Source organism: Pseudophryne corroboree, chromosome 1, assembly GCF_028390025.1.
Source record: "Pseudophryne corroboree isolate aPseCor3 chromosome 1, aPseCor3.hap2, whole genome shotgun sequence".
In the NCBI taxonomy this organism is placed as follows: Eukaryota; Metazoa; Chordata; class Amphibia; order Anura; family Myobatrachidae; genus Pseudophryne; species Pseudophryne corroboree.
The window spans coordinates 598,042,713-598,068,339 of NC_086444.1; the positions used below are offsets into that span (position 1 = coordinate 598,042,713).

The 25,627-nt window shown below is 46.1% G+C and overlaps 1 protein-coding gene across 2 annotated transcripts in view; it reads right to left on the reverse strand.

The window, feature by feature from the left end:
- Positions 1 to 25,627, reverse strand: part of PCSK4 (proprotein convertase subtilisin/kexin type 4) — a 300,032-nt gene that overhangs the window by 260,977 nt on the left and 13,428 nt on the right. The window contains exon 2 of one of the 2 annotated variants that reach the window (XM_063914302.1): positions 1,955 to 2,059. The exons of the other annotated variant lie outside the window; for it this stretch is intronic. Within the exon in view, the coding sequence (XP_063770372.1) occupies positions 1,955 to 2,059 (105 nt within the window). The remainder of the gene's footprint in view (positions 1 to 1,954; positions 2,060 to 25,627) is intronic. 2 annotated transcript variants of the gene reach the window in all.

The following is a 25,627-nucleotide window of genomic DNA, read 5'->3' on the forward strand; positions in this document are numbered from 1 at the left end:
TCTTAGATAAGCGTGTCAGCGCCTTGTCTACCCTAGGGGAGGATTCCCAACGTAACCTGTCCGTTGGCGGGAAAGGGTACGCCAGCAGTAATTTTTTGGAAATCACCACTTTCTTATCAGGGGAACTCCACGCTTCTTCACATAACTCATTTAATTCATGTGACGGGGGAAAAGTCACTGCCTGCTTTTTCTCCCCAAACATATACACCCTCTTGTCAGGGACAGGGTTAACCTCTGAAATGTGCAATACATCTTTCATTGCAATAATCATGTAGCGGATGGCCTTGGTCATCTTAGGCTGTAATTGTGCCTCATCATCGTCGACACTGGAGTCGGACTCCGTGTCGGCATCTGTGTCAACCATCTGAGATAGTGGGCGTTTATGAGACCCTGACGGCCTCTGAGTCGCCTGGGCGGGCCCGGGTTGAGACCCCGGCTGTCAAAAGGCTGCAGCGTCATCAAACCTTTTATGCAAGGAGCTTACATTATCATTTAAGACCTTCCACATATCCAATCAGGTGTCGGCCCCGACACCACATTTATCCGCACTTGCTCCGCCTCCACGTAACCCTCCTCATCAAACATGTCGACACAGCCGTACCGACACACAGCACACACACAGGGAATGCTCTGACTGAGGACAGGACCCCACAAAGGCCTTTGGGGAGACAGAAAGAGAGTATGCCAGCACACACCACAGCGCTATATAACCCAGGGATATTCACTATAATAAGTGATTACCCAATAGCTGCCGATTTTATGTCTTTTGCGCCTAAATTTATGTGCCCCCCCCTCTCTTTTTTACCCTTCTTGTACCTGGATACTGCAGGGGAGAGCCAGGGGAGCGTCCTTCCAGCGGAGCTGTGAAGAGAAAATGGCGCTGGTGTGCTGAGGAAGAAGGCCCCGCCCCCTCAGCGGCGGGCTTCTGTCCCGCTTCTGTGTGAAAAAAATGGCGGGGGTTTTTACATATATACAGTGCCTGACTGTATATATGTATGTTATGCCAAAAAGGTACTTCAATTGCTGCCCAGGGCGCCACCCAGCGCCCTGCACCCTACAGTGACCAGAGTGTGAAAGTGTGCTGGGAGCAATGGCGCACAGCTGCGGTGCTGTGCGCTACCTTAAATGAAGACAGGAGTCTTCAGCCGCCGTTTTCGCCGTCTTCAAGCTTCTGTTCTTCTGGCTCTGCGAGGGGGACGGCGGCGCGGTTTCGGGAACGGACAATCGAGGACAGATGCCTGTGTTCGAACCCTCTGGAGCTAATGGTGTCCAGTAGCCTAAGAAGCGCAACCTAGCTGTAGACAGGTAGGTTTGTTCTCTCCCCTCAGTCCCTCGTAGCAGTGAGTCTGTTGCCAGCAGAAGCTCACTGAAAATAAAAAACCTAATAAATACTTTCTTTTACTAGCAGGCTCAGGAGAGCCCACTAGGAGCACCCAGCTCTGGCCGGGCACAGGTTCTAACTGAGGTCTGGAGGAGGGGCATAGAGGGAGGAGCCAGTGCACACCAGATAGTACCTAATCTTTCTTTAGAGTGCCCAGTCTCCTGCGGAGCCCGTCTATTCCCCATGGTCCTTACGGAGTCCCCAGCATCCACTAGGACGTTAGAGAAATACCCATCAAATCAATTACTGTTTCTAGATTAATTACTACTGAAAGACAAGACGGGAGGTTGTTGCTTCTCAGAAAAGACAGCGTCACATAATATTCACATGGCATAAAACAGGTAAGCAACAAAGTTGTCATTAGACATAGACAAAGGATTACATTAGTCTTTAAAAACAACAATGGTGGGGAAAGGCCAACTAGAAGGACAGAGAAAACCAGATGATGCTTCACATTGGTGTAGGCTGGTACACAGAACAGGCAATATTACCCACAACAAGGTGAAACATGAGTACAGCTATAGGTCATAGTCATATCACAAGTACAACATGACTGTGCACACGTCTAATTACCCCAGGTTCCTTTTGCAACTTGATACGCCAGCTCCAATGAGGAGTAAAGGATTTTCTTCGTATTCCGCGGTGCTGAAAATGATAATAATTGCTGCCAAGTATTACCTGTACAGAAAATAAATAAATAACTAACTATCATGGATAACCTTGGATTTTATCAATATTTGATCAACACTTTCATAAAAATCAAGATATGTCCTCAGGTTTATCACCCCATATGGTGACCTCTTATAGAAGTTGTTTTACAATTCCATTACCAAGCTCTCAGTTTATTCCCAGGCCATAATTCCCAAATATCAGAAGCCACTTACAAATTCTGAGATTATGATTTTTGAAACTGTGTAAAAAGAGATTATGTGGAAATATTTATTGTGAGAATGTTACATTTTTGGGCAATTTGGGCTCTCATTTAGTATCAGTAACAGATTTTGCCAATAAAATCTCATGCTGGGGGCCTCACAGCACAGAGCGGGCCGTCCAGCATGAGAAGAGCTGCTCAGGACTTCGTTCGCATAAAAAAATGCGATTGCAACGCAGGTACCGCAACTGCTGAGATTACCAATTGCCCCCCTACATACCTGCGTATGCAGGTGCACCGGCAGTGCCGTAACTAGGCATTTTAGCGCTGTGTGCAAGAAATGGCATTGCCCCCCCCCCCCCCAATGCAAGACAGGGGCAGTGCGCGGCGCAGGCGTGCGACAAATATATAGGGGCGTGACTTCATGGGGTAGGGCGTTGTCACAAAATAATACCAATTCATAATACGGCGCACGGTAGCGCCACTACACCAGGTAGAGCCCCTTTTACACATTACGGCATACAGCGTCCCCCTTTTTACACATTATGGCAGACGGCGTCCCCCTTTTTACACATTACGGCAGACAGCGTCTCCTTTTTACACATTATGGCCGACAGCGTCTCCCTTTTACATATTACGGCAGACAGCGCCCCCTTTTTACACATTACGGCAGACAGCGTCCCTCTTTTTACACATTACGTCAGACAGCGTCCCCTTTTTACACATTATGGCAGACAGCGTCCCCTTTTTACACATTACGGCAGACAGAGAATAGAACAGTGAGTGACATGGGGGGGGGCAAAAAGTGACATGGGGGGGACAACAGTGAGTGACATGGGGGTAGAACATTGAGTGACATGAGGAGGGGACAACAGTGAGGGACATGAGGGGGGGGGGGGGAGAACAGTGAGGGACATGAGGGGGGGGGGGAGAGAACAGTGAGTGACATGAAGGGGGGGGAAGAACAGTGAGTGACATGAAGGGGGGAAGAACAGTGAGTGACATGAAGGGGGGAAGAACAGTGAGTGACATGAAGGGGGGAAGAACAGTGAGTGACATGAAGGGGGGAGAACAGCGAGTGACATGGTGGTGGGGGGAGAACAGCGAGTGACATAGGGGGGGGGAACAGTGAGTGACATGAGAGGGGAGCAGAACAGTAAGTGACATGTGGGGGAGGGAGTAGTACAGTGAGTGACATGAGGGGGGGTGAGTAGGATGGTGGGGCCGTTAACTCCACGGGTGGCATCAGTACAGATCGGCACCGTAGGCACAGGCAGTTTGACACTGGCTGTTTGCTACATCTCCTACCCTGCTCTCCTCCCACTGATCGCTGCGGTTTCCAGAGGGTGCTGTGCCTAGCAGCCTAGGTGTCCTGTCTGTGACCCTCTCCCTATCGCCAAGTACCTGTCTGCAGGAGTGGATCCATGTCTGGCTCTTGCTGCTCCGGAGGGGGGAGGGCCGCGGCTCCATGTTCTGTGGTGAGAAACCCACAGCTGCAAGCTCCAGGGATGGCGGGGCCCTTGGCCAGCTGGCGTTTCAGCCCATAAACGGACACCCTGTTGAACTGCAGGCAGGCATGTGGGAAGGAGGGGCGACCTTCAGAATTTCAGGGGGCGGTGCTTCAGGCGGCAAACGGCAGGCATGCTGCAGTAAAGGTAAAAAAATAATCCTGTCTACCGCATGCAGATCACTGATCAGGGCTGGATTTCTGGGGGCCCTGCCACTGGCCCCTTGGGAGCCGCCGGGCCCTAGGCGGACACCTAGGTTGCCTAGCGGTAAATCCGCCTCTGCCTGCAGCCGGTTCTTCCGCTCTCTCACCTCCCGCTGCGCCCGTTCCTGCTCCTCTCTCCCCTCACTGCTGACAGACGGGCTGGGGCTGGCGCGTCTCGCTAGAGTTACAGATCACTCTTTCCTATGATCAACAAGAAGCGGTGGGTGGTGAGAGACGGGCGCGCGGGGGGGGTGTGCTGCCGATGGTGCGCCTTCAGTGCATGTGCGCTGTGGGCAAGGCACCATCGGCACACACCTAGTTACGGCACTGCGCACCAGCGCCATGTTTTTCCCCGCAGAGCAAGCACATCCACCACTGTCAGTGGTGGACCTGCTTGGTCGGCAGGATCGCTGCTCATCTTCAGCATCTGCCCTGCCGTTATCAAAGGCAGTGTACCAAACCCAAACTTGTTTCCATGACTTACATCATTTTACACTTCGTCAAGCTGGCGATGAATTTCTGCTGATGTGCCATGTAGACACAGAAATCTAATCACACTACGCACCTTAATGTTTGTTCAGGTTTCCACCAGCCCGCTATCTTACAACTGATGGTGGGACAGTATAACAGATGTGAGATGCAGTCTGATAGAGTCAAGTATCTACCTTTTAACATTAGCTATATACTAATACCGCGTAGCCGTAGTGGCCGCTAAACCATGTGCACATGCTACGCACTCCGTACGCTATTTGCGTATGAAGACCTCGCACGTGGTACGCAAATTAAGTACACACGCTGTTCTGGGTGTACGGAATACCCACAGCGAGCATACACACACACAGTAACCTTTATAAACTTTAAACACAGAATATGCTTACATTGTAAACCTTAATGCATCACACTATGATTGAGTTTGTATTGTAAACCTTACTACTGAAATACTGCAGCGATATAACGCTGCTTAACCTTGTTAATGTAAATGCTGTTAGAGCGATTTAGAAACTCAGAAACCCTTTGTACTAGCTAGAGAGACACAGACACCCTGCTGAGGTTCCAACACCTTTACTAACGAGCATTTAGATATATCAAAAGGGGTACACAGTTACAGCTTATACTCTACATCAGGCTTTCCCAACCACGGTCCTCAAGGCACACCAACAGTGCAGGTTTTAGTGATATCCAGGCTTCAGCACAGGTGACTTAATTAGTACCTCAGTTATTTTGATTTAACCATCTGTACTGCAGCCTGGATATCACTAAAACCTGCACTGTTGGTGTGCCTTGAGGACCGTGGTTGGGAATGACTGCTCTACATACTAACATATAATTCTAACAGAATATCTAGACAGAAATATACAATAACATCACAATCTTATACTATAACAGAGAGAGAGAGAATATGGCCAATACAAACAAAGATTTAGAATGGTTACAGAGAATTACTTACACACACTGGGAATGATCGCTGCTCAGCTTCTGGCACCAGCTCCAAGTTAGTCAAGATGAAAACCGTTTGTGTAGTGTGAGAGAGTGAGCTGTCCAGGCTGGCTGATCTTATATACACTGCATACAGTATACTACAAAGGGACCTATAATCTCATTGTTCATTGGACACAGGAATGTCTCCTCGCATCATAACAAAAGGTCATAGGTGGATTTGAACAGGTGGGCTGTGACTATTTCAAACAGCTCAGGTGGGAGGGAATCTCCGGATTCCCGCCGCATGGATAATGAACTGCAAATATAGGATATGTCCAGAAACTACTAATGGCCATAACTATACGCAGGAGCGTTTAATCTTTACCTAACCAACACCGGATTGTTGCTATTAAAATACTCTTCGGTTAGGTACCAGACACAACTGTTCTACCTTAATCAGACCCTTTGTATCATAAAAAGAGGGCTTCCTATGTCCATGAACAAGTCACATTAAACAAACTTACAGTTATCACTAAGGGGAACATTACCTATAAAACCTGCTATATGGATTTATTATCTAGCGATTGAGTCGCCCGCTAGACGCACACAAACTCTACCGTAAATACACATACCACGCGCTCGAGCGCATGGCCGAGGCGCCATCACGCGGCTGCGAGTATCCGTACGCACGGGAGAGAATGTGCACGTGCAGCAGGCACGCGCATGAGGTGAATATATGGCAACGTGTAGCATGATATTTTTCTGACTTTGACAGTCCACCCTTTGGCAGTCATCAATAACTGCCACTTCCTAAAACAGTTCAAAAAGAGAAAAATATATGTCATGTGTAAATACATTTCTATGGTTGGGTAAGGGAGAAGAGGATCAGGTGGGAAAAAGGTATGACCTAGTGAGATAGTAGAAGCATGTGTGTATGAATCCATGTTTGAGGGGTCATGTATCATCGTGCCGTACGTGTTTTAAATCAAGCTTCGAGGTATTGCGAAGTATACATTTGAATCCTTCTTATCCCGTATGACGGGTCTGTGGATGGGCTGTCAAACTTTACCGAGCTCTTTTCGGCTTTTGCAACAAAATGGGGGAGCACATTTTAGTTGATGATACATGAATGGGGGAATATGTGAGTGCTGATATCTGTGCCTATATTCACTATCGACTATGTGTGTCATTACCTGAAGGTTGTAGAAATGAAGATAAGAAGCAATTATGGTAAATGCAGTCATAAACTATGTGAGTTTAATATACATTTGTTGATTGAGGTCTTGTCTTGTGTCTTGTCTCGATGTACATGTTGACTGTAGTCTCTTTGGGCTTTTGCTATAATGCGAGCAAAACCGTTTCAATGTCCATAAAATTTTAAATCACTAAAGTTCTGGGCTAGCGTTTTCATTAAAGTCACTAGGGATATTGGGGGCCGGCAACATAGTCCATAAAAAAAAATCTTTGTATAAATGTGGTCTTCAAATCCTTCTTCCAAGCGAGTCCTTGTACCTTGGAGAAAAACAAAGGAGAAACGGGTGAAAGAAACGGACCGTGGAATCACATTTTCATCACAACATTGTCTCTATCGTTGGGTCATAAATCAAATTAGTCGTTGTTAATACAGTGTCCTCGCTCCTTAGACTCATCACCCTGGTACTGTTTCTACGCTTCGCTAAAACCCGAACGCATCTAAATATCAGACCGACCAATATGATGACACCCAGAATACACAAAAGAAATTTCCCTACATCCATAATAATACCTTGGGCCCATTCTCCTAAACCAGAGAACCAATTTCGTGGGTTCAACCATGACACCCAACTGGTCAGCTCATTACCCACAGCAGCAAGGGTGAGATTGTGTTTCCTTCGGAACTCCCATTTTAATTGTAAAATGTCATCCATCTTTTGGTCTATGACCTCGACCGGGTCCTCAGTGCTGTTTGTAATATACGTGCAACACTTTATTCCATATTGAGTAGCCAAGGTGACACAATACTCGCCTGTCACTGCTGTGAGATAATTGAGAATCATCCTATGCTGAACCAGTTCTGTTTTGTAGGCTTGTAACTCTCTTCCAGTATACCTGAACGTGTCGTCATACATTTCAGTGATATTGTCTAATAAATTTGCAAGCGCAGATATATATCTATAATTTAACACTCTAGCGGTACGAGTGACATCTAACGCGAGTAGGACTTGAATCCCGGTGGATTCATGGATCAAATCAGAGGCCGGATGCTCTGTTCTTTCTATCAGTTGCCTTTTAACGATGTGCTCGTAATGAGTGCGAGTGTAAGGAGCTTGGGCACCACGGTGAATATCTTTCATTTTAGTGTGGGATACAGTCATTACCTCAGGCAGTACTTTTCCAATATAACATAACCCTTCTGAGTTTGGGGCAAGCCACTTATACGCCTTCCTCCCGCATATGAAATATGCATCATCGGGGAGAACATATGGGACGGAGTATGACATTACCATGTTACAAATTTTCCATGTGAACTCTCCTAACCCTAATTCTCCCATCTGTTTAGTACACGTATCAGTTTGTACGATCTGTGCACAGTATCCTGGTGATACTTCTCCAACTCGCATGATCCTACTTCCTAAGGTGTACCTATACCGAAAGAATTTCCTATGGTCGGCTATCTGGCGTATAAGTTCTGTTTCTATGGGCAATCTGTCGGCTCTATGTGAGAATGTCATGGTTTGATTACTCCATGACACTTCCCAATTTCCCGGCTTTCGGGGATTGGAAATGTTAAAGCACACTAAGGACCTATCCACATGATATTGGTGGAGCTTCAAACTAGGAGGACTGGAGATATTAAACCTCCTGTCCACCGGCCTCCCACCACTTAGCTCAAGTACCTCTCCTACAGTTAAAGGGAATGGTACTAGTCCTGATTTGCTATGGCCTTGAGGTACTTGAGAGCATACCCAACAGTCTGTCTTATTTAACACTTTACCCACTAATGAGTGATAGTCACTCAATGGATGCCGGTCCGTATGGATATTAAAACTGGACTGACATTTCTTGATGCACCCATCCTCGACTATACTGTCACAGTGTCTACAGATGCAGTTCTCTGTAGCTAACAATCCTTCACAATGTCTATAAATAACATGGCTGCTAGATCGTTTTCCGGTACTCGCCTTTGCTCGGTGATTGTGTTTCTATTGGAAATTTACGCCTCCGTCTCTGTCATCAGAAACCCATTCCGGATCCTTTCTCGACCTCACTGGTACTCTCACCGAAACGGACTGCTCTGGTCAACATCATGGTCAACAGGAAAACACGGACTGCAGTCTCTTGGGGCGAGTCCATCTTACAGGAGGAGAAAGAGAAATTTGTAATGGGGGTACAAAAAATACTTTGAGGGGGAAAGAAAAATGTTACGATGATTAGTTCTCTAGTCTTGTTGTTCTTCTTGTTCTGTTGTCATCTCAAAGGTGCTGTCTCTCAGTCTTCTAAACATTCTGGTGATACAATATTCCTTCTAGCTCAGCGATCTCTCTGTAAGGAGCAAAAATCTCGCATTACCATTTATCCAACTGATGTGGGACATACCATCTGTAAAGTATGAGAACATGAGAAAGAAGAAAAAAAAAAAAAAAAAAAAAAAAAAAGAGAGAGAACAATTTATATATATATATGTTACATAAACCAACAATAAACAACAACAGGAAAAAAACATTTTCAGGAAAAAAAACATTGTCAGATCTTCCGTTCACCATCAGGCTGTCACATCTACATGTCCAATGGTATCTTTGCATAGTCTCTCCCACCAGTATTTCCATACTCCACCCTTTGTATCTGGCCAGGATACATCGATGCTGGTAGGTCATACTGGGGTTTGGTAGACTTCTGAAAAGGTCAGGTAGTCAGGTGATGTTGGAGCTGTTGTGGTGAACGTCAGAGATGGGGAAAAAGAAACATTTTACAGATACATTACAAATTTTTACCCGGTCATTCCTGTGTCTTCAAGGAACTGACCTCCCAATTTCATTAACTGTAACCTCAGATTTACTGTCAGTCCTAATGATCACCTTTCCTGATTGCAACTTATAGGTGTAACTCAAAATTTTACATATGTGGTACCTGATTACAATTTCATTTTTCATGTCGTGGTCTAGGGGGTCTGACTTTATGTGGGCTGTTACAGTTACTGGCATAATGCCCTTCCCTTTTACAATGATAACAAACCCTTGGCTTCCTATAAGTGCCAATGACCTGGGGTCTTGGTTGATTTGATGCCTCCTCAAACGCTTGGATGCTCATCACCATCAACCGCTTTCCCTGTACTTCCCTGATTCCTTGGATATCATGGTCATGTCGTTGTCTAGGGAGTTGATATACCTTCTGTAAATCTTTGATCATACAATTTCGTGCAAAATGACCTTCCTTCTGGCAATTATAACACCTTTTCACCTTTGACTTACCCATCGGGATCTGAGGCTTCTTACCTCCCTGTGCTTTTTCCAATCTACAGTCTCGTGCAAAATGTCCCTCTTTATGACATTAATAACAAGTTATCACATTTGAATTTCTCTCAGGGGTTTGGGGCTTAAGCTGGTGTGGCTTTATTGTCAGGGCTTTTCCACTGGTTGTCATTTGCTTTCTGCCTTGTGACTTCAGGTGTTTGCTGATGTTCAGGTTGTGCTCAACAGCGTCAGTCTTTCCCTTGGGGACCGTGATCACCCTGACAGGATTTAATTCAACTACATCATCTTGTGTTGGTTCTACAATATGAGGTACATTTGTTTGTGCGTGATATATAACACCGTACGTACCTGTGGACACGACCTCACCCGACCCTCCGTTAGGGGGTTTGATTACTGTCTTTACCAATTTGGTCGCGTCCACCTGGATGTCTTGTAGGATGGCTGCTGGAAAAGGTGCCGACATCGTGCTGGGCTCACTTTCTTGCTGGTGATCCTGAGGGAAGTTTAACATGGGGTGCAACTTGCATGGGTTAATAGTTGTACATTTAACAGTTTTACTTTTATCATTGTTACACTTATCCTTATCATCTATAATACAGTTGCTAAGTGCATTTTTATCATTCACCAGTGTGCCATTCTCTGTAACCACCTTCTCTCTTGTTGCCATATTTTTCTTACCACAGTGAGAATCAGCTGTGTAAGCTAATTCTCCTTGTATTTCACCTTCCTGTTGCCATAACTGTAAATAATCATTATGTTTGATCCGTCTCTTTGCAGATTTAATGAGACATATCCTTCTCCTTAGATTTTGCAACACGTCTGGGCTAAAACTGCCTACCCGTGGGAACTTTTCCCCGTAATGCACAGTCATTCTTTCCCATTCATTGCACAATACCTTTGTGTGTGATCCATTTCGGACTTCCCGGTCTGTGTCACACGTTATCCTTGCCGACTCTGTTGGCCGGTTTACTAAGTCAACCCGAACCGAGGTTGATCGCCCCCTACCTGAACAACTGGCCCCCATCTTTGCAGGTGTTGCTTTCACTACCTCTGACCTTCAAATCAGGGTCTTCAGCGAACCCTTACAAAAACCAAGATGTCCTGGGTAGGCCGGCGGCGGAAGTTTACAGAGTACTCCACTCACTCGCCCACGTCGACCAATACGCCCACACACTGCCTTAGCGCTGGCGTACTCAACCTAGGGCCCCTGCGACCTGAACCTCTATTTACTGGAACATGTGGGTGTGATCCGAAGAGCACTTAACCCTTTCCAGTAACTATTGGTCGTTGGATAGTTCCCGAGTGACCAGCGAACCTCCCTTAAAATAAAAAAATTACACAAATCACGTTAGAATGTACAAATAGCGTTTGTGACCCCTCTAGCGTACGCAAATGGTACTGGGTCAAGTTACTAACTAATGCACACAATTACGTGCGGTACAATCGTTCTGCACATAAGCAACTAATCTTATGTGCGGAGCGACCAGTGGAATCGAAAATTGTGGCTGCAAATTCCTTCAGCCAGAGCTTAATGGCCTATATGGGTATCGCACCAACCCTTTCTGGTGTTGTGCTCCTTTTATCTATAGCGGACTTCTTAGTCTGCTGTACCTAGACCTCCTGGTCTGTGACCTCCTGGTCTGTGCTACAGCAGACCTCCTGGTCTGCTATACTCTAATGCTCTTTTTTTTTTTTAAATGTTTAACAAGGGATGCCTCCCAAGCCACCATGCAGTCACTTACACATATGTACCTCACGAGAACTCGATGATTTCCTGTGGTTCAACCCCAAAATTTTTTAAAAACTTATATAAGTTGTAACACTGTAGGGGTGCAAGGTGCCTTTTCCTGGGGAATATGGCAGCACGCAGCAGTTGAGGAACAACACAAGTCCAGTTTCTGGTACAACTGACCCCGGCCAGTTTTATTGAAACAGAAAATAAAACAAACCCCAAAATAAAAATACCTTGCCTGTCCGGCACTAACTAAACATAAGATGTTCCTAACTGTCACTAAACAAAACACAGAGTTCTTCAGTACATACTGTATAGCTTACTTGCATCAGAAAGCGTGTCTCTCACACACAGATCCTGCAGCCTTCCCAGGCAGTCTGCCCATACTAATCAGGTTAGAAGCACTATATCACTCTTACACAGCTGAAACCCTGATTAGCCCTCTGTGAGGCCAAAGACCCGAACTGGGCCCAATGTCTAGAACTCGCCTTATCTCTCTCTCAGAGCCTTTACCCAGCTTTTACAGCAAACTGAAAAGGTTCAGACAAAACAAAAAGCATTTTTCCTAGAAGTTAACATTTTCTAAAACATGTAAGACAAGAACCTGGGACAAATATACCTGCCCTCAAACACTATCCCAGTGTTCTTGTCACATATCCCCCTCCCCTGTTTCGACCTAGGGGCCGGAACACTTGTAGCCCCCAAACAGAAGATGCGAGACAATGCATCTGCGTTGGCCAATTGTGTTCCCGGTCTATGTTCGACAGTAAACTTAAAGTCCTGCAACGCTAGAAACCATCTAGTTACACGAGCATTCTTGCCTCTATTTACATACATCCATTTTAAAGGGGCATGGTCTGTCACTAGTCTGAATTGTCTACCCAAGAGGTAATATCTCAAGGTATCTAGTGCCCACTTAATGGCCAAAGCCTCCTTTTCCACAATGGCATACCTTTTTTCATGCTCATTGAGTTTCCTACTCAAATAAATGATAGGGTGTTCGTCCCCATCTCTGGTTTGGGACAGCACAGCACCTATCCCAACCTCTGAGGCATCTGTCTGTACCACAAATTCTTTTGAAAAATCTGGTGTTATCAACACCGGTTGTGAACACAAAGCCACTTTTAACGCTTGGAACGCCTTTTCTGCATCAGGGTTCCATTTCACCACATTTGACTGCTTCCCTTTGGTAAGGTCTGACAACGGCACCGCTGTGGTTGCAAAATTAGGAATAAACCGTCTATAGTACCCAGTAATTCCCAAAAAAGCCCTTACCTGTTTTTTATTCACTGGACGAGGCCAGTTTTGAATAGCATCAACTTTATTCAATTGGGGCCTAATCAGACCTCTGCCTATGGTGAAGCCCAAGTATTTGACCTCCTCCATTGCGAGGCAGCACTTCTTTGGGTTAGCAGTTAACCCTGCCTCTCTGATTGAGTCCAGTACTGCTTGTACTTTAACCAAATGGGACCCCCAGTCTGTACTGTGAATTACCACATCATCCAAATAGGCAGCTGCATATTTTCTATGGGGCCTCAAAATTTTATCCATCGCCCGTTGAAAGGTTGCTGGAGCCCCATGCAACCCAAAGGGTAACATCTTATACTGGTACAGCCCCTCCGGAACCGAAAAGGCTGTTTTTTCTTTGGCGCTATCAGATAAAGGTATTTGCCAGTAACCTTTGGTCAGGTCCAATGTGGTGAGAAACCTGGCTGTTCCCAGCCTTTCTACAAGCTCATCCACACGGGGCATGGGGTATGCGTCAAACTTGGACACCTCATTTAACTTACGAAAGTCATTACAGAAGCGTATGCTACCGTCGGGCTTCGGGATGAGCACTATGGGACTGGACCACTCACTGTTAGACTCCTCTATGACTCCAAGTTCTAACATGGTTTTAACTTCCTTAGAAATAGCTTCTCGCTGAGCTTCAGGAATCCTATATGGCTTTAAATGAACCCTGACCCCTGGTTCTGTGACAATGTCATGTTTTATTATGGTCGTTCGGCCAGGCAGCTCTGAAAATACCTCCCTATTTTGGATGAGAAATTCTTTAACCTGATTGTTCTGATCAGCTGATAATGTCTCTGACACCTTCACTGCGGGAAGCAACCGGGGTGAAGACACCGAAGGGCAAGGCTCCGCTGACAGAGACAACCTATCTTTCCAGGGTTTGATTAAGTTAACATGGTAGATCTGTTCGGGTTTTCTCTTTCCCGGCTGGTATACTTTGTAATTAACCTCATTCACTTTTTCCCTAATCTCAAATGGACCCTGCCATTTAGCTAGGAATTTGCTTTCCACAGTGGGTACCAAAACAAGAACTCTATCTCCAGGAGCAAATTCCCGTATCTTGGCACTCCGGTTATAGACCCTCTGTTGAGCACTTTGGGCCTGTTCCATGTGCTCTCTGACAACAGGTACCACGGCTGCAATCCTATCCTGCATTTGTGTTACATGCTCAATAACGCTTCTATAAGGAGTGGGCTGTCCTTCCCACGTCTCTTTGGCAACATCCAACAGCCCTCTGGGGTGTCTACCATACAACAAATCAAATGGAGAAAACCCCGTAGAGGACTGAGGAACTTCTCTGATGGCCATTAACAAGTAGGGCAACAAACAATCCCAGTTTTTCCCATCTCTCTCAACAACCTTTTTTAACATACTTTTTAATGTTTTATTAAACCTTTCCACCAACCCGTCAGTTTGGGGATGGTAGATGGACGTCCTGAGGTGAGTGACCTTAAATAACTTGCACAATTCTTTCATGATCCTTGACATAAATGGAGTACCTTGGTCAGTCAAAATTTCTTTTGGTATTCCCACTCTACTAAATACCTGCACCAGCTCCCTAGCTATCGCCTTGGTTGTGATAGTGCGTAAAGGGACAGCCTCAGGATATCGAGTGGCATAGTCCATAATTACCAGGATATACTGATGGCCCCGATCAGACTTTAACAAGGGCCCCACGAGATCCATGGCTATTCTGTCAAACGGGACCTCTATAATAGGCATGGGAACTAGTGGGCTCCTGAAATGGGGTCTAGGGGCATGATACTGGCATTCAGGACAGGAAGAACAATATTCAGACACTTCTTTATAAACCCCTGGCCAAAAGAACCTTTGTAAAACTCTTTCAGTGGTTTTTTCTGCCCCTAAATGTCCTGCGGTAACGTGACTATGAGCTAAATCTAGTACCGTTCTCCGATAAGGCTGGGGAACTACCAGCTGTTCCACCACATCCTCACCCCTTTTGACAATGTGGTACAAGAGCTCATTACAGATGGCCATGTGGGGATACGTAACCCTGTCACCTGGTACCACAGGTTCCCCATTAACAATCTTAACATTCTCTCTAGCCTTTATTAAGGTAGGATCCTTTAACTGTTCAGACGCAAACAGATCCTTCTTTACCTCCAGGTCAGGCACGCTTTCAGTTCTAACTACTATGTCTCTGTTCCCGGCAAGAGGGTCCTCACTGGACTCCCCATCTGTCACTTCCCCAGCCAAACTAGCAAAAGGCAAAGGGCCAGAAAGTTCCGAAGACCCACGTACATCCATAAAATCACCGGTATTATCATCAACTGGCTTTTTACTTCTCACATCTGTTGATAACCGTGATTCCCAGTTTCCAAAAATGAGGAAAATCCCTCCCTATTATGGCCTCATGCACCAAGGTAGGGACCAGTCCCACTTTAACCATTGCTGACCCACAACAAGTTTCTATATTCACCTCAGCAGTGGCATAATATTGGGTATCCCCATGTATGCAAGTTACCCCAATAGGTATTTGCTGGACCTTTAAGGGGTTCACTAACCCAGCTTTCACGAGGGTAACTAAACTTCCTGAATCTAGCAAGGCCTCTACCCGGTTACCTTCTAAGAACACATAACACATTTGTTTTTCCAGCTCAGGTGAAGGTACCACAGTACAGGCTAACCTAGCAAAGAAAGACATTCTGCGACATTCAAAGGCAGCATCACATTGCATGGGTTCTTGCGTGACTGGGCAATTGGCAATAACATGACCTGGCATACCACACCTAAAACATTTAACCACACGATTATCAACCCATTTGGGCAGCATAGACCGTTCTAGCCCCATTGGCCTGTTTCCAGGGCCAGTGTTTACAGTCTCTCCAGCCTTGCGTTCTCTTAACCGCCCAGCAACGTTTTCCCACGGAACAGTCTTACCAGTCTTTACTGAAGGGCGCTGTCGAGGATCTATGGGTTGCTGGGTGGTCATCAGTAGTTCCTCTGCTGCCAAATACCTCTCTACCATGTCCACTAATTGGTCAGCAGTACCCGGGTTTCCATGGCTCACCCACTTGCGCAGGACCATGGGCAAAGATCTCAAGTAGCGGTCCATGACGACTCTTTCCACCATCTGGGGACCAGTTAATGTCTCTGGCTGCAGCCATTTTTTTGTTAGCTGAATAAGGTCGTGCATCTGGGAGCGCGGAGGCTTCTCCATGGCGTACAGCCAACGGTGCACCCGTTGTGCTCGTACTGACAGCGTGACTCCCAGGCGGGTCAGGATCTCAGTCTTTAGTTTATCATAGTCCCGAGCCTCAGCAGGGCTTAAATCAAAGTAAGCTTTTTGGGGCTCACCTGACAGGAAAGGTGCCAGCAGACTGGCCCACTGTGCTTTCGGCCAGTTCTCACGCTCGGCAGTCCTTTCAAACGTGGTCAGATAGGCCTCCACATCATCAGCCTCTGTCATTTTCTGCAGGAAGTGACTGGCTCGTATAGAACTAGAGCTGGTTGGAGCACTGACGGCCACATCTCCAACCCGAGCTGCAAGTCTCTGCACCACTTCTGCTAAGGCCTCTCTATCCTGACGCTGTTGCCTGTAAAGTTCATCAACAACTGCCTGCTGTTGTCTCTTATTTTCCTCCATTGCCACCTGCTGCTGTCTTATATTTTCCTCCATTGCCACCTGCTGCTGTCTGTTGGCCTCCTGCTGTAGTCTCCAATTTTCCTCCATTGCCACCTGCTGCTGTCGGTTGGCCTCCTGCTGAGCTGCTGTAGCTTGCAGCAAGGCTTTAAGCAGATCCTCCATGTCAACAGATTTTTCAGGCGGCTTTGCAGCTGCTTTCACCCAGGACATATATCAAACCCTCAGGGGTGAGTCTCAGTAACTTCACACTGGGCTGTATCTGCATAAACCACCGTTTTCTGCAGGCCTCACAAAGCTGCTGCTTTCACTTATGCGCAGAACGGCCTGCTCGCATTCTCCACCAAGTTGTAACACTGTAGGGGTGCAAGGTGCCTTTTCCTGGGGAATATGGCAGCACGCAGCAGTTGAGGAACAACACAAGTCCAGTTTCTGGTACAACTGACCCCGGCCAGTTTTATTGAAACAGAAAATAAAACAAACCCCAAAATAAAAATACCTTGCCTGTCCGGCACTAACTAAACATAAGATGTTCCTAACTGTCACTAAACAAAACACAGAGTTCTTCAGTACATACTGTATAGCTTACTTGCATCAGAAAGCGTGTCTCTCACACACAGATCCTGCAGCCTTCCCAGGCAGTCTGCCCATACTAATCAGGTTAGAAGCACTATATCACTCTTACACAGCTGAAACCCTGATTAGCCCTCTGTGAGGCCAAAGACCCGAACTGGGCCCAATGTCTAGAACTCGCCTTATCTCTCTCTCAGAGCCTTTACCCAGCTTTTACAGCAAACTGAAAAGGTTCAGACAAAACAAAAAGCATTTTTCCTAGAAGTTAACATTTTCTAAAACATGTAAGACAAGAACCTGGGACAAATATACCTGCCCTCAAACACTATCCCAGTGTTCTTGTCACAATATGTATACACACTCTTTCACCTCATATGCACTTTACTTTCGTTTCTGCGCAGAAATCCCTTTCATTCAGTAACACAGTCTAGTCCAGATGAGTTGAAAATTAGAGAAGGATCTTTTAGCTTAAAATTTTGGACACTGAAATTGACTTGCGCTATTTATCGCGTTGCCTCCTTTGCGCCTATTTAAAACAATACTATCGTGTGATTTGTATCATGTGGGCGTACCCAGACTCTACGTTGCGTAATATACGCTCCGTGCGTCGGCCCTTGCGTCGCGTACACTCGTTCTGCCCCTTGTTAGAGACACGTGTACGTAAGCCAGGTATGTCCACAGTAACACAACTAACACGTTTATCAATGTAAATGACCTTTAACTGTAATCATCTACTGAACACCACACAGAACTTCCTTGTATTTTAGGCAAGCCGTGTGCGTGTTTTACAAATTACTTCCTTACGTATTATTTTTACTTTTTAACTATCAATAGCAACAAATCTTTCTTAGCACGTTATCAATTATGAAATGGCAAACAGGAAAGTAAGATGTGAAACTTACACAAATGAACATGCAATTCTAAATTAATCTAATAACATACATTGATGTAAGCACACGCATATAGATATTACATATATGTACTAATCACTATTACTTATGTGAGACCTTATTCAGTACTTCTAATTTGCATATGAATGTGCTCTTTTTTTTTTTTAACTAACTCTGTAAAGGCGATTTCTTTCACTGCTGGGAGAGAAAAAAAACCCAAAGGTTAATTTACACTTCAATGGTTATCCTACACCAAGCAGAGTTAACTAGGCTCTTGAATAGAGACAGTGACAAAACAAAAAAAACAAAAAAAAAAATACTACTTTGTTTTATTTGTATATTTCTTAAATCAAATATTTAATTTATTATTAACTTTTATTAAACTCTATCTGAACCACTTATGATTGACTATGATATAGATTAAATAAATGCATTAAAAAAACTCATTAAATGAGGATTTCTTTTTGACAATGGATGGCTGATTATTTCCTGAGGCAACTGAAAATCAGTCGCTTAGGGGAAATTTTTTTTTTTAACCTTCCCAAAATGGCCGCTGCTCCTCCCCCTTCCACCTCCATGAGGGTTACACAAAATGGTGGACAGACCATGCGGTTCCTTTTGTCATAAAGAAAATCATCATGCCAGCTCCTTTTAGTTATTTTTAAGCCTGGGTAAAAACTATCACGCTATGCAGAAAAATAATTTTTAATCCTATTTAAACAGACAAACCATCCAATCTGCGTGTGCAGTTGGCACCAAATAGAAATAAAAAACAGATTTACAAAGACAATAGCTTAATGCTCCTACCTTCCTCGGATTCCACCAGCATCCCTACAAGCCAAAAGAATCAGACGCAGACTCTCATCTGATCAGCACTACAAGATACTACCTTTTCCTCCCTTTGCTGATCGATAAAGTCTGCGCCTTTTTTCGCCTGACTGCGGATATGAGATGGACCGGACTTGCCCCCACTTGATAGAGTCAAGTATCTACCTTTCTCTAACGTCCTAGTGGATGCTGGGGACTCCGAAAGGACCATGGGGAATAGCGGCTCCGCAGGAGACTGGGCACATCTAAAGAAAGCTTTAGGACTAACTGGTGTGCACTGGCTCCTCCCCCTATGACCCTCCTCCAAGCCTCAGTTAGATTTCTGTGCCCGACGAGAAGGGTGCACACTAGGGGCTCTCCTGAGCTTCTTAGTGAAAGTTTTAGTTTAGGTTTGTTATTTTCAGTGAGACCTGCTGGCAACAGGCTCACTGCATCGAGGGACTAAGGGGAGAAGAAGCGAACTCACCTGCGTGCAGAGTGGATTGGGCTTCTTGGCTACTGGACATTAGCTCCAGAGGGACGATCACAGGCCCAGCCATGGATGGGTCCCGGAGCCGCGCCGCCGGCCCCCTTACAGATGCTGAAGCAAGAAGAGGTCCATAAATCGGTGGCAGAAGACTCTCCTGTCTTCATAAGGTAGCGCACAGCACTGCAGCTGTGCGCCATTGCTCTCAGCACACTTCACACTCCGGTCACTGAGGGTGCAGGGTGCTGGGGGGGGCGCCCTGAGACGCAATAAAACATACCTTACATGGCAAAAAATACATCACATATAGCTCCTGGGCTATATAAATGCATTTAACCCCTGCCAGAATATAAAAAAAAACGGGAGATAAGGCCGCCGTAAAGGGGGCGGAGCCTATCTCCTCAGCACACTGGCGCCATTTTCCCTCACAGCTCAGTTGGAGGGAAGCTCCCTGCTCTTCCCTGCAGTCACTACACTACAGAAAAAAAGAGAGGTGGGCACTAATTAGGCGCAGTATTAAAACATACAGCAGCTATAAGGGGAAAAACACTTATATAAGGTTATCCCTGTATATATATAGCGCTCTGGTGTGTGCTGGCATACTCTCCCTCTGTCTCCCCAAAGGGCTAGTGGGGTCCTGTCCTCTATCAGAGCATTCCCTGTGTGTGTGCTGTGTGTCGGTACGTTTGTGTCGACATGTATGAGGAGAAAAATGATGTGGAGACGGAGCAGAGTGTCTGTAACAGTGATGTCACCCCCTAGGGGGTCGACACCTGAGTGGATGTACTGTTGAAAATTACGTGACAGTGTCAGCTCTATATAAAAAAACAGTGGTTGACATGAGACAGCCGGCTACTCAGCTTGTGCCTGTCCAGACGTCTCATAGGCCGTCAGGGGCTCTAAAGCGGCCGTTACCTCAGATGGCAGATACAGACGCCGACACGGATACAGACTCCTGTGTCGACGGTGAAGAGACAACAGTGATTTCCAGTAGGGCCACACGTTACATGATTGAGACAATGGAAAATGTTTTTATACATTTCCGATAATACGAGTACCACCAAAAAGGGGTATTATGTTCGGTGAGGGAAAAACTACCTGTAGTTTTCCTGAATCTGAGAAATAAAATGAGGTGTGTGATGATGCGTGGGTTTCCCCCCCGATAACAAATTTCTTAAAAAGTATTGGCTGCATACCCTTTCCCGCCAGAGGTTAGGGTGCGTTGGGAAACACCCCCTAGGGGGGATAAGGCGCTCACACGCTTGTAAGAACAAGGGCTCTACCCTCTCATGAGATGGCCGCCCTTAAGGATCCTGCTGATAGAAAGCAGGAGGGTATCCAAAAAGGTATTAACACACATACTGGTGTTATACTGCGACCAGCTATCGCCTCAGCCAGGAGGTGCAGTGCTGGGTTGGCATGGTCGGATTCCCTGACTGGAATATTGATATCCTAGATAAGGATAGTATATTATTGCCTATAGAGCATTTAAAAGATGCATTTCTATATATGCATGATGCACAGCGGAATAATTGCCGACTGGCATCAAGTATAAGTGCGTTGTCCAAGTCTACCAGTAAAATGGTCAGGTGATGCGGATTCCAAACGGCATTTGGAAGTATTGCCTTTGAAAGGGGACATTTGGGGTCGGTCTTTTAGACCTGGTGGCCACGGCAACAACTGGGAAATCCACGTTGGTACCCCAGGTCGCCTCTCAAAATAAGACGCCGTATTATCAGGCGCAGTCCTTTTTTGGCAAGCGGACAAAAGGTTCCTCTTTTCTGCTCGTGACAGAGAGAGAGGAAAAAGGCTGTAGAGATCAGCCAGTTCCCAGGCACGGTGGGGGCCCGTTCTCAATGAATTTCAGTGCGCAGTGGGCTCACTCGCAAGTAGACCCCTGGATCCTTCAGGTAATATCTCAGGGGTACATATTGGAATTCGAGACGACTCCCCCTCGCCGTTTCCAAAAGTCGGCTTTACCGACGTCTCCCTCTGACAGGGAGGCAGTTTTGGAAGCCATTCACAAGCTGTATTCCCAGCAGGTGATAATCGAGGTACCCCTCCTGCAACAGGGAACGGGGTATTATTCCACACTATTGTGGTACCGAAGCCAGACGGCTCGGTGAGACAGATTCTAAATCTAAAATCTAAAATCTTTGAACACTTACATACAGAGGTTCAAATTCAAGATTGAGTCACTCAGAGCAGTGATTGCGAACCTGGAAGAAGGGGACTACATGATGTCTCGGGACATCAAGGATGCTTACCTTCATGTCAAAATTTACCCTTCTCACCAAGGGTACCTCAGGTTATGGTACAGAACTGTCACTATCAGTTCAGACGCTGCCGTAGGGATGGTCCACGGCACCCCGGGTCTTTACCAAGGTAATGGACGAAATGATATCCCTTAGAAGGAAGGGAATTTTAGTTAACCCTTACTTGGACGATTCCCTGATACGGGTAAGATCCAGGGAACAGTTGGAGGTCGGTGTAGCACTATCTCAGGTAGTGTTGCGGCAGCACGATTGGATTCTCAATATTCCAAAATCGCAGCTGGTTCCGACGACTTGTCTTCTGTTTCCTAGGGATGATCCTGGACACAGTCCAGAAAAAAGGTGTTTCTCCCGGAAGAGAAAGCCAGGGAGTTATCCGAGCTGCTCAGGAACCTCCTAAAACCGAACCAAGTCTCAGTGCATCAATGCACAAGGGTTCTGGGTAAAAATGGTGGCTTCCTACGAAGCAATCCCATTCGTTAGATTCCACGCAAGAACTTTCCAGTGGAACCTACTGGACAAATGGTCCGGGTCGCATTTTCAGATGCATCAGCGGATAACCCTGTCGCCAAGGACAAGGGTATCCATCCTGTAGTGGTTGCAGAGTGCTCATCTTCTAGAGGGCCGCAGATTCGGCATTCAGGACTGGGTCCTGATGACCACGGATGCCAGCCTGCGAGGCTGGGGAGCAGTCACACAGGGAAGGAATATCCAGGGCTTAGGGTCAAGCCTGGATACATCACTTCACATAAATATCCTGAAGCTAAGGGCCATTTACAATGCTCTAAGCTTAGCGAGACCTCTGCTTCAAGGTCAGCCGGTGTTGATCCAGTCGGACAACATCATGGCAGTCACCCACGTAAACAGACAGGGTGGCACAAGAAGCAGGAGGGCAATGGCAGATCTGCAAGGATTCTTTGCTGGGCGGAAAATCATGTGATAGCACTGTCAACAGTATTCATTCCGGGAGTGGACAACTGGGAAGCAGACTTCCTCAGCACGACCTCCACCCGGGAGAGTGGGGACTTCACCCAGAAGTCGTCCACATGATTAAAAAACTCGACAGGTATTGCGCCAGGTCAAGAGACCCTCAGGCAATAGTTGTAGACGCTCTGGTAACACAGTGGGTGTACCAGTCAGTGTATGTGTTCCCTCATCTGCCTCTCATACCCAAGGTACTGAGATTGATAAGATGGAGAGGAGAAAGCACTATATTCGTGGCTCCGGATTGGCCAAGAAGGACTTGGTAACCGGAACTTCAAGAGAGGCTCACGGAGGATCCGTGGCCTCTACCTCTAAGAAGGGACCTGCTCCAGCAAGGACCCTGTCTGTTCCAAGACTTACCGCGGCTGCGTTTGACGGCATGCCGGTTGAACACCGGATCCTGAAGGAAAAAAGGCATTCCGGATGAAGTCATCCATATCCTGATCTAAAGCCAGGAAGGATGTAACCGCAAAAACATTATCACCGCAATTGGCGAAAATATGTTGCGTAGTGCGAGGCCAGTAAGGCCCGATGGAGGAAATTCAACTGGGTCGATTCCTACATTTCCTGCAAACAGGAGTGTCTATGGGCCTGAAATTGGGGTCCATTAAGGTTCAGATTTCGGCCCTGTCAATTTTCTTCCAAAAAAGAACTAGCTTCAGTCCCTGAAGTTTAGACGTTTGTAAAAGGGGTACTGCATATACAGCCTCCTTTTGTGCCTCCAGTGGCAATTTGGGATCTCAATGTAGTTTGGGTTCCAAAAGTCACATTGGTTTGAACCACTTAAATCTGTGGAGTTAAAATATCTCACATGGAAAGTGGTCATGCTGTTGGCCCTGGCCTGGGCCAGGCGCGTGTCAGAATTGGCGGCTTTATCCTGTAAAAGCCCTTATCTGATTTTCCATTCGGACAGGGCGGAATTGAGGACTCGTCCTCAGTTTCTCCCTAAGGTGGTTCCAGCGTTTTCACCTGAACCAACCTATTGTGGTGCCTGCGGCTACTAGGGACTTGGAGGAATCCAAGTTGCTGGATGTTGTCAGGGCCCTGAAAATATTTCCAGGACGGCTGGAGTCAGGAAATCTGACTCGCTGTTTATCCTGTATGCACCCAACAAGCTGGGTGCTCCTGCTTCTAAGCAGACTATTGCTCGTTGGATTTGTAGTACAATTCAGCTTGCACATTCTGTGGCAGGCCTGCCACAGCTAAAATCTGTAAAAGCCCGTTCCACAAGGAAAGTGGGCTCATCTTGGGCGGCTGCCCGAGGGGTCTCGGCTTTACAACTTTGCCGAGCAGCTACTTGGTCAGGGGCAAACACGTTTGCTAAATTCTACAAATTTGATACCCTGGCTGAGGAGGACCTGGAGTTCTCTCATTCGGTGCTGCAGAGTCATCCGCACTCTCCCGCCCGTTTGGGAGCTTTGGTATAATCCCCATGGTCCTTTCGGAGTCCCCAGCATCCACTAGGACGTTAGAGAAAATAAGAATTTACTTACCGATAATTCTATTTCTCATAGTCCGTAGTGGATGCTGGGCGCCCATCCCAAGTGCGGATTGTCTGCATTACTTGTACATAGTTATTGTTACAAAAATCGGGTTATTGTTGTTGTGAGCCATCTTTTCAGAGGCTCCTTCTGTTATCATGCTGTTAACTGGGTTCAGATCACAAGTTGTACGGTGTGATTGGTGTGGCTGGTATGAGTCTTACCCGGGATTCAAAATCCTTCCTTATTGTGTACGCTCGTCCGGGCACAGTATCCTAACTGAGGCTTGGGGGAGGGTCATAGGGGGAGGAGCCAGTGCACACCAGTTAGTCCTAAAGCTTTCTTTAGATGTGCCCAGTCTCCTGCGGAGCCGCTATTCCCCATGGTCCTTTCGGAGTCCCCAGCATCCACTACGGACTATGAGAAATAGAATTATCGGTAAGTAAATTCTTATTTTTAACATTAGCTATATACTAATACCGTGTAGCCGTAGTGGCCGCTAAACCATGTGCACATGCTACGCACTCCTTACGCTATTTGCACGTGGTACGCAAATTAAGTACACACGCTGTTCTGGGTGTACGGAATACCCACAGCGAGCATACACACACACAGTAACCTTTATAAACTTTAAACACAGAATATGCTTACATTGTAAACCTTAATGCATCACACTATGATTGAGTTTGTATTGTAAACCTTACTACTGAAATACTGCAGCGATATAACGCTGCTTAACCTTGTTAATGTAAATGCTGTTAGAGCGATTTAGAAACTCAGAAACCCTTTGTACTAGCTAGAGAGACACAGACACCCTGCTGAGGTTCCAACACCTTTACTAACGAGCATTTAGATATATCAAAAGGGGTACACAGTTACAGCTTATACTCTACATACTAACATATAATTCTAACAGAATATCTAGACAGAAATATACAATAACATCACAATCTTATACTATAACAGAGAGAGAGAGAATATGGCCAATACAAACAAAGATTTAGAATGGTTACAGAGAATTACTTACACACACTGGGAATGATCGCTGCTCAGCTTCTGGCACCAGCTCCAAGTTAGTCAAGATGAAAACCGTTTGTGGAGTGTGAGAGAGTGAGCTGTCCAGGCTGGCTGATCTTATATACACTGCATACAGTATACTACAAAGGGACCTATAATCTCATTGTTCACAGGAATGTCACCTCGCATCATAACAAAAGGTCATAGGTGGATTTGAACAGGTGGGCTGTGACTATTTCAAACAGCTCAGGTGGGAGGGAATCTCCGGATTCCCGCCGCATGGATAATGAACTGCAAATATAGGATATGTCCAGAAACTACTAATGGCCATAACTATACGCAGGAGCGTTTAATCTTTACCTAACCAACACCGGATTGTTGCTATTAAAATACTCTTCGGTTAGGTACCAGACACAACTGTTCTACCTTAATCAGACCCTTTGTATCATAAAAAGAGGGATTCCTATGTCCATGAACAAGTCACATTAAACAAACTTACAGTTATCACTAAGGGGAACATTACCTATAAAACCTGCTATATGGATTTATTATCTAGCGATTGAGTCGCCCGCTAGACGCACACAAACTCTACCGTAAATGCACATACCACGCGCTCGAGCGCATGGCAGAGGCGCCATCACGCGGCTGCGAGT